A 10,087-nucleotide genomic window follows, 5' to 3' on the forward strand; every position below is an offset into this window, starting at 1 on the left:
GGCTTGATTTGTGACCCAAGATGTGATCTATCCTGGAGAATGTTCCGTGTGCACTTGAGAAGAAAGTGTAATCTGCTGTTTTTGGATGGAATGTCCTATAAATATTAATTAAATCTATCTGGTCTATTGTGTCATTTAAAGCTTGTTGTTCCTTATTAATTTTCTGTTTGGATGATCTGTCCATTGGTGTAAGTGAGGTGTTAAAGTCCCCCACTAATACTGTGTTACTGTCGATTTCCTCTTTTATCACTGTTAGCAGTTGCCTTATGTATTGAGGTGCTCCTATGTTGGGTGCATATATATGTATAATTGTTATGTCTTCTTCTTGGATTGATCCCTTGATCATTATGTAGTGTCCTTCCTTGTCTCTTGTAACATTCTTTATTTTAAAGTCTATTTTATCTGATATGAGTATTGCTACTCCAGCTTTCTTTTGATTTCCATTTTTTTTTTTTAAGATAAAAGACTTTTTTTAAAAAAATTTTTATTTATTTATTTATTTATTTATGGCTGTGTTGTGTCTTCGTTTCTGTGCGAGGGCTTTCTCTAGTTGCAGCAAGCAGGGGCCACTCCTCATCGCGGTGCGCGGGCCTCTCACTATCGCGGCCTCTCTTGTTGCAGAGCACAGGCTCCAGACGCGCAGGCTCAGTAATTGTGGCTCACGGGCCCAGTTGCTCCGCGGCATGTGGGATCTTCCCAGACCAGGGCTCGAACCCGCGTCCCCTGCATTGGCAGGCAGACTCTCAACCACTGCGCCACCAGGGAAGCCCTTGATTTCCATGTGCATGGAATACCTTTTTCCATCCCCTCACTTTCAGTCTGTATATGTCCCTAGGTCTGAAGTGGGTCTGTCATAGACAGCATATATATGGGTCTTGTTTTTGTATCCATTCAGCAAGCCTGTGTCTTTTGGTTGGAGCATTTAATCCATTCACGCTTAAGGTAATTATCGATATGTGTGCTCCTATTACCCTTTTCTTAATTGTTTTGGGTTTGTGTTTGTAGGTCCTTTTCTTCTCTTGTGTTTCCCACTTAGAGAAGTTCCTTTAGCGTTTGTTGTAGAGCTGGTTTGGTGGTGCTGAATTCTCTTAGCTTTTGTTTGTCTGTAAAGCTTTTGACTTCTTCATCGAATCTGAATGAGATGCTTGCCGGGTAGAGTAATCTTGGTTGTAGGTTCTTCCCTTTCATCACTTTAAATATGTCATGCCACTTCCTTCTGGCTTGTAGAGTTTCTGCTGAGAAATCAGCTGTTAACCTTATGGGAGTTCCCTTGTATGTTATTTGTCGTTTTTCCCTTGCTGCTTTCAATAATTTTTCTTTGTCTTTAATTTTTGCCAATTTGATTACTGTGTGTCTCGGCGTGTTTCTCCTTGGGCTTATCTTGTGTGGGACTCTCTGTGCTTCTTGGACTTGGGTGGCTATTTCCTTTCCCATGTTAGGGAAGTTTTCGACTATAATCTCTTCAGATATTTTCTCTGGTCCTTTCTCTCTCTCTTCTCCTTCTGGGACCCCTATAATGCGAATGTTGTTGCGTTTAATGTTGTCCCAGAGGTCTCTTAGGCTGTCTTCAATTCTTTTCATTCTTTTTTCTTTATTCTGTTCCGCAGCAGTGGATTCCACCACTCTGTCTTCCAGGTCACTTATTTGTTCTTCTGCCTCAGTTATTCTGCTGTTGATTCCTTCTAGTGTATTTTTCATTTCAGTTATTGTACTGTTCATCTCTGTTTGTTTGTTCTTTAATTCTTCTAGGTCTTTGTTAAACATTTCTTGCATCTTCTCCATCTTTGCCTCCATTCTTTTTCTGAGGTCCTGGATCATCTTCAGTATCATTATTCTGAATTCTTTTTCTGGAAGGTTGCCTATCTGCGCTTCATTTAGTTGTTTTTCTGGGGTTTTATCTTGTTCCTTCATCTGGTACATAGCCCTCTGCCTTTTCATCTTGTCTGTCTTTCTGTGAATGTGGTTTTTGTGCCACAGGCTGCAGGATTGTAGTTCTTCTTGCTTCTGCTATCTGCCTGAATAGTTTCTTTTTCCTGCAAGTTGCTTTTTATTTTTTTATTTTTCATTTATTTATTTATTTATTGAATTTTATTTTATTTATTTATTATACAGGAGGTTCTTATTAGTTATCTATTTTATACATATTAGTGTATATATGTCAATCCAATCTCCCAAGCAAGTTGCTTTTTAAATGTTTGTGTTTGTTTATGTTATTCTCTGTCTTCTTTCTGATAAACCTTAGTTGTCTGTTCATGACTAGAACAAATAATCCTAAAGAAGGTTACTGGAAACTCTGAGTATGTGTATATTGTCCACATGACATGTGAGCTTTAATGTAGGCTTCTCTCGGTGGGTTACTTATTATTAACTGGTCAGATTTTCTAGAGTATTCCTGATCTCCTGCCTGGAGAAAAAAGATCTGTTGACCAGCATTTTGGGAGCCCAATGTGAGAAGAAGCCTGGGACTCATTGTTGGGGGTGGAGTGTGTGTGTGTGTGTGTGTGTGTGTGTGTGTGTGTGTGTGTAACTTAATCCCCTAGTTTTGGTACTGCACCTATGCCTTCATCTGTGCTAGCTCATAACCTCTCCAGGGGTTAAACCTCAAGTGTTCTGCCAGGGGAGTGTGGAGTGGGGAGCGGATCTAGAGACCTGATTGTTTCTTAAGATAACTTTCACCCAATTCTCTTTATTTTGGTTCCTCTGTTCCTACCCTCACTTCCAGAAGTACCCAGAACTGCCCGTGTCTAGGTTTTTGTTTTTTCCCCTGAGCATTCTGCAGCGTGAGTTGGGTTAGCTGTCAGCCTGATGGTTGCAGGCGTAGGATTCACCTTCCTTGGCTTTGCCAAGACACTTTCCTCCAGTCCATCTGCTTCCACCTTCTACAATTTTGTTGCTGTTTTTTCTCTTTGGATCTTGTCCTTGTGGATTATGTCTTTAAAACAACAGTCACTGTTCCATGGTTGCTTAAGCTGTGCCGTTGAGCAGGACTCGTTTATGTTCAAACAGCCACCTCAACACGGATCCCCTGCCTTTTTTCTTGCTGCATATTTCTTCAGCATGTGGAGGCATTTGAAGTTAAAGGGTCATCTTGAGAGATTTTTTTTTTCTTGAGCTGCCATCTTGAGAGATACTATAGAAAATACCTGTTTTTAAACTATGTTAACCTACACTTGTTAGTACTAAAGTTTATGTTGTCTGTTTTTTTCTCCATATTGTTGCTTTGTGGTATAAAAATGCCACTGTAATGTAGCTTGAATGATGGCAGTCTGTCAAGCATCCAGTGCTGTGTCTGACATTGGATTCCAAAATCTGAAATCCTTTCTCTCTTAGCCGTAAAGTGTACTTAGTCTTACAGCAGTGAAAGAAGACTGTCACTAAGACATACGTGTCCTTTTATTTGGTGGTTCTCAGGCTTTAGTGAGCCCCAGAAGCACTGGTGGGCTTGTTAAAACAGATTAAACCAGAGTTTCTGATTCAGTAGGTCCGGAGCAGGGCCCAAGTTTTGGGGGTTGTTTTTTTTTTAATGTTTCTGTATTTATGGGCCTGAGATTGTGAATTCCTAGCAAGTGATGCTGATGCCGGTGTGAGGGCCACACTTTGAGACGGACTGAAGCAGGCTCTATGAGTGCGTGGAAACCAGAACGCCACCACCAAGACCCCCAGTAAAGCTTTACTTCATTATCTTCAAGTTGGACAGTTGAGAAGAGCTTTGAATTTATGCTATGATCGCTCTCTTTGCCTAAAACATACGTTTGCTTGATCGTCTTGATCGAGACAGTAGGTCTCACCATTTTAATTAATGAATCCTTTCCTTCGGTCCACTGTTATTCTTTTCTTTCTTTCTGAACTGCCTGTTAAAGATTTTGTCCTCGTCTCCCCTTCTTCCTTCCCTCCTTTCTTGTGGCGCCTGCAACTCTGTGATGCGGCAGCAGTTGGCTGTCAGGGTGAGCTCTCATGTAGAAGCAAGTCTGCATTGAGGTCGGTCACGTGGGGTCTGTCTGCTCCGGGTCGGTAACGTGTTCATAGCATGTTGGGTGTAGTTATTTAAACATGGAGCCTTACCATTAAGCTTGTGCATACTCGCATGTAAACACAAACACTAATGTCAGGCTGTCTTTACTAGTTAGTAATTTGTGTATGCCTATACCAGGAAGCATACACTTTTTAGAATTTAATTGAAAACTTTGAATAGTTAATTTGGCAGGAGAAGTGTTACAGTTATTGGTTCTAAGTGGATCTCTGTTCATTGGGAGCAACTCTCTCTTACTTAAGTAAGGTGAGGAGATTGGCAAAGAAAACTTCAGTTGAATCAGGGAAAATGGCCTTTTATCCAGTTAGGTAATTTAATCTGACAGAAGCAGAAATCGTTTTTAGGAATGTAGGTTTGACACTGTAGACATGAGGGATGGGGAGGTGTCAGCATCCTCTGTGAGCAGCATTATCAGTTGCCTTTCTACTTCATTACTCTCTATCAGTGTGGCGTGAAAAGCATTGGAACTGTCTTACTATTGGGTTTAACCTAGCACAGATGTTTTTGTTTCTTTATGCTGGTTAAATTATAGTATAAAGTGCACTGTTTGATTCACTAAGTCATTTCTGAAATCTTTGCTCACATTTATATGCTGTCCAGTCTTTGGGTTCTACTGAGGGACAAGCCCTGAGGAGTAAGCCAATAGGAGATTTTTCCTGTTTGTAATAGTGTCCTTTTTTTTTTTTTTTTTTAATGGTATGACTGTTTCAGGGCTATATTTTTTAAAATAAAAGATAGCTTCAGCAGAATTAGATAAGTAATCTCTTAACCCAGTAAATGTCTTTAACATCTTTTCCCTTAATAATTACTTTTTATATGATTAATGGCTCCCATAAGGTAACAGTATTTTCTAACCAAATGGGTTCTCGTATATTTAGAGAGATTTTTCCCACATTGTGTATTTCTGTGAATGGCATAAGTAGAAAAGCACAGACTGTTAGCTCCATGAAGACAGGGACTTTGTTTTGGTCATCACTCTGTTTCTAACACTAAGAAAGGTATTTGATATGCATTTCTCAGTAAATATTTGTGGAATGAAGGAAAGAAACCAGTTTAGAGTTCAGCATCCTGCATTACTTAATTAATGCCACAAGGTGGTACTGTTGTAGCGTGAAATAAGAGGCTGTAATTCTTAGACTCTCTTATATAGTTTTATATAAATCCTATGAATAAACAAAATGAATTGACTACCTATTATGTTTATTGCCTGTTTCAGATATTTATGGTTTTAGCATGTGATTAGTCTTTTGAGTCCATGATTTGGGCAGGCAGTGAGATCATAACCTAAATAAAGAACATTTGGTTCAAATTTTTATCAAATGTTAAATGAGATAGCATCTATTAAAACCTAGCACAGCATCAGGTTAGTTTCATTTTCTCGCCTTTATTTTGGGTTAAAAACCTTTGTTAAATTTCTCTTTGTGTTAAAATAATTTGCCAAACATTTTCTAATAAGTTATCACTGAATGTTAAACGATATTTTGTAAGTCTGTTTTGATTGTCAGAAGATTTTAAAAATTGATACCAAACCTAGATTTTACTGTATTATACCCCCCACTGCAAAAAAAAAAAAAAGTTTAATTCTGCTTTCATGGTTCTTTTATAAGGCTGAAATATTTTAGCATAGTACTACATATTTGTGCATATATGATCATAGTGTATAAATAAAGTCAGTCTATAAATTGTCTTGATTTCACTCCTAATGTAAAAGTGTTGACAGGTTTGTTTTATAGCTTGGAATTTTAAAAGTTCCTTATGATGAAATTGACTTCTGAATATTTTGATTGTGTAATTTTCCACAGACTGAAGCAAAATCAGAAGAGGGCCCAGGATGGACTATCCTACGTGATAATTTCATGATGGGAGCATCCATGAAAGACTGGGACAAAGAAAGTGATGGACCAGATGACAACAGGCCGGGGTCTGGAAGTGACTCTGACACATAAAGCTATATAAGAAACACAGTTTCCATTTTATTTTTCCTAGAAAAATACTCATGCTCTGAAAGTTGGGGAATTATAAAGATACCATTTGTAAGAGAGCCAAAAGACTTTCACTATTATCAACTTCGGTGTTTCTCTTTTTCATGTAAACTTGGTTAAAGTGATATTTCAAACCTTGTATAATTTTAAGCATTGTTCTTTAGAATGTTTGTAGAAAGAAATATTTCTACTTGAGATATGCATTTTGCCAAGTTCGTTATAGGTTTACCTGTTGCTTTTGGATATTGGTGTTTTATTTAAGTATCACCAAGGGTTGTAGAAATGCAATATCAATTCATAATTAAAATGAACTCCTTGAAGTTAATATTTTTCAGCCTCTAACTTACAGACCTATATATGTATATTTTTTGTGGGGAAGGGTTGGTGGGTTTTTTTTGGTGAGCTATTGAGAAAACCTGTGTAGCAAAATTTTTAAATTATAGCATTTCTGATTTGGGGTGATGATTTTATTTTTAGACACTCTGGCAATTATGATTTAAGAAGCATCAAATTTCTACTTTTATATGATTTCCTTTTATATGCTAAGTAATATATATAAATAATGGCTTTGATTTATTTTAAGTGTTAGGTTATTTTTGTATGAGAGATTTACTGAGGTGGAAATTCTCATATTTAACTTATGCAATGAGGCATCATTTCTTAGGAAGCATATTTGACATATTCTGGTTTCTCTTATTTTCCCTAAATATTTGAGTTAGCTTAAATTCTTTTTTCATGGACTGGCTGACCAGTGAAATGGTAGGTAGACAACAGATAGTCTGCGTCAGATACTGCGTCTGATTTGAGACTTGATTCCTTATAGTTGTCTTAAAGATTATTAAATTGGATGACTTTCAGAATCTAGGTGTTAAACAAAAAGAGAAGAGAAAAAGCAGGGCTATTTAATATCATTCCAAAATTTCTGTCAAACTGGGCCTAAGATGCAAACTTTGTAAGGGAATTATTTAATAAAAGTGATCTGTTCTTTTTTAAAAGGGTCCATCCCTTACTCCATCTTTCCATAGTAAAATAGTTCCCTCCTACTACCAAATTGCACATGCTTGCATCTGTTATATATCGAAGGATAATCCTCCCCTCGAAACTATGCTAGAGCAGAGACGTTTATATTTGCAAACCCATTTGAGTGTTACAGGTACTATGTAACCAAAGTTAAATTAGTCCATGGCTTGGTATTTGTTATCCTAAAGGAAGGTATACATCTAAGATATCAAATGATTAAACCAGCAGAGCTCAAAGTACATTTTTGTATGTATCCAAACTTTTGAAATTTAGTGTCTTCTTAAATTATAGAACTGCTATTTTGTCAGTGTAATATAAGTAAATGTGAACAACTAGTCCTCAGTAGTAACGTGAGCATGATAAACATCTCAGTATAACTTAACACAGATAAATATTTCAATACAACCTCACACGTAGATAATTTTGAAAAACAAATTTGCAGCACCTAAAAACTTTTATCTTCTCAGAATTAAAGCTTTTACTTTTTTTTTTGGCTATTAATCTGTTTCTGAATCATATTAAAGCTTTGCAAAAATTCTTCTGCATAGGACATCAGGTGATAGAAATGGGTAAATAACTTCTTGTTTAGTAAAAAAGTTGTTTTTTAACATAAACTCATCGTATAGTCCTTAGTTTAGTTTAGAAAAATTGAGCAAGATTTTCAAACTGAAAGGAAGGAAGAGAATATTGGCAGATTTTCTTCTTTCAGAAATCATTTTATTCCAAAATAAAATTGAGTTGCTGCTATAAGAAAAAATAAATGTTTCACTTATGTTAGAAGGTGTAAAGCATATGTAAATCACATGAAATAGTTTTTATCATAAAGATAGGATGTTTTATATGTATTAATATTTCTGCATATTGGCGATCAAATATTTAAGCAAAATACCACCATATATGAATCTAAGGATGAGCATATTATTTTAAAAACTCTGTATCTTTAGATGGATTTTTTAAATAATCTAGCTGTGTCATCTCTACCCTAAATATTTTACCTACAACATTTATTTATTTATTTTTAATATTTATTTATTTATGGCTGCGTTGGGTCTTCGTTGCTGCGTGCGGGCTTTCTCTAGCTGTGGCGTGCGGGGGCTACTCTTTGTTGTGGTGCAGGGGCTTCTCATTGCGGTGGCTTCTCTTCTTGCGGAGCACGGGCTGTAGGCATGCAGGCTTCAGTAGTTGCAGCTCGTGGGCTCAGTAGTTGTGGCTCACGGGCTCTAGAGCGCAGGGTCAATAGTTGTGGCACACGGGCTTAGTTGTTCTGCAGCATGTGGGATCTTCCCGGACCAGGGCTTGAACCTGTGTCCCCTGCATTGGCAGGCGGATTCTTAACCACTGCACCACCTGGGAAGTCCCCCTACAACATTTAAATTCTGACATCAATCAGATAAATAATTCTGCACCTAACTTCTGATATTGTCTTTGAGTTCTTTACGGAGGGAAAAGAGAAAGAACAGCATTACTATACCTCTCCCCGCTGTAGTTATCTAAATATAACAATATTTGGATTTTATTTTTGGTAACTATTTAGGGTAATAGAGTAATAAAAAGATTTTATTTTTGTTTGTTTAAAAAGAACAATGGAAAATAGTAACCAGGTAACCAGTACCTAGGTATTATCTTATTCCCTTATCTGGATATTCAGATGGCTAGGGTGAATGTTCTCAGTATTAGCATAGTTTAGTATTGCTTATGTTTTGCTTTTAGGCGTTGAAATCTCACAAAATTAATACCTGTTATAGACTGACAATAACTTAGAATCATTACAGTAGTTTAGTACTTTAACTTAGAATACTGAATTTATTTTCAAGTTACCTAGACTTCTATGTAGATTAAGTATTATTCTACTCATTGAAAAATATATCCTGGAAATGCTTTGGATGGACTAATTCAAAGGCTCGCTTTCAGTACTTAGAACCTGAAATGACTCCATAGGAAGTTCTGGAAGATTTATTTGAGGGTAAGTCCAATCCTTTAAAATATTTTGTCTTTTATAATATGAATAAGTGGGTGAAAGGGAAAGTTTAAATTTTGGAAAACCTCTTAAGGCTTTTCAGTCACTGTGTTTTGCACATATGAACATACTTAATATTCAGTGGCTGCCAACTAAACTAATCCTCCCTCCCGTGCTGGTCTTCAGGACGTGTAAATGCAGTCCTTAACCATAAAGCCGTTTAATTGAGCTTCTAGACACCTAAAGATGTCCCAGTTAACATGTAACAGCAGAGAAGTTCTAAGGCTGAAGTGTGAACAGAAACGTGGACAAACTGAGGACCTTGTAAGGAATTGTAAGGCCTGAGGGAATGCCTATAAGGGACTCATCATAGAGCATAAATATTTAGAAGAGATAGGAGGAGGTCAAATAAGTAAGTTGATATTACATCTTTTGGATAACTTGTTTCTTCCCTATACGGATTTACTTATTTTATGTTATTTTATTATAGATGTTTAATATTAATATAAAATTATATTAACTATATTAATTTTAATATATATAAAAACTATATTAATATAAAATTATATAATATAAAAGAGTCATAAGTGAAATGGGATGGAAGTTTTATTTTTTCAGTTTTTTTTAATGATCACAGAGTACCATTATTGCACTTAGTATAGTGATATATTTGTGCCACGTGAATTGCACTTTTAAAACATACATTTGAAAAATCAGTAGATACTTTTTAACATTTGTAATTTCTTAAGGAAGTGTGCACATGTGTGTGTGTGTGTGTGTGTGTGTGTGTGTGTCTTAGTCCAGGACACTATACCAGATACCATAGACTGGGTGGGAAAAACAGCAAACATTTATTCTCATGGTTCTGGAGGCTGGGAAGTCCAAGATCAAGGTGCTGGCAGATTTGATGTCTGATGAGCACCCTCTTCCTGGTGTGTAGACAACTGACTTCTTGCTGTGTCTGCTTGAGGGAGAGAGAGAGATCGTCTTTCTCAGTGTCTCTTTTATAAGGGCCTCATGACCTGATTACCTCCTAAAGGGCTCCACCTCCAATATTATCATATTAGGAATAGAGCTTCTACCTCTGAATTGTGGAAG

General features: G+C 36.7%; 1 protein-coding gene across 1 annotated transcript in view; it reads left to right on the forward strand.

Moving 5' to 3' along the window:
- RRP15 (ribosomal RNA processing 15 homolog) overlaps positions 1–6,337 on the forward strand; it is a 47,396-nt gene extending 41,059 nt beyond the window's left edge. Inside the window, exon 5 of the mRNA XM_082395417.1 lies at positions 5,833–6,337. Within this exon, the coding sequence (XP_082251543.1) occupies positions 5,833–5,976 (144 nt within the window). The 3' untranslated portion in view covers positions 5,977–6,337. The remainder of the gene's footprint in view (positions 1–5,832) is intronic.
- The last annotated feature ends 3,750 nt before the right edge of the window (positions 6,338–10,087 follow it).

Source organism: Balaenoptera borealis (assembly GCF_965194805.1).
Source record: "Balaenoptera borealis genome assembly, chromosome: 1".
In the NCBI taxonomy this organism is placed as follows: Eukaryota; Metazoa; Chordata; class Mammalia; order Artiodactyla; family Balaenopteridae; genus Balaenoptera; species Balaenoptera borealis.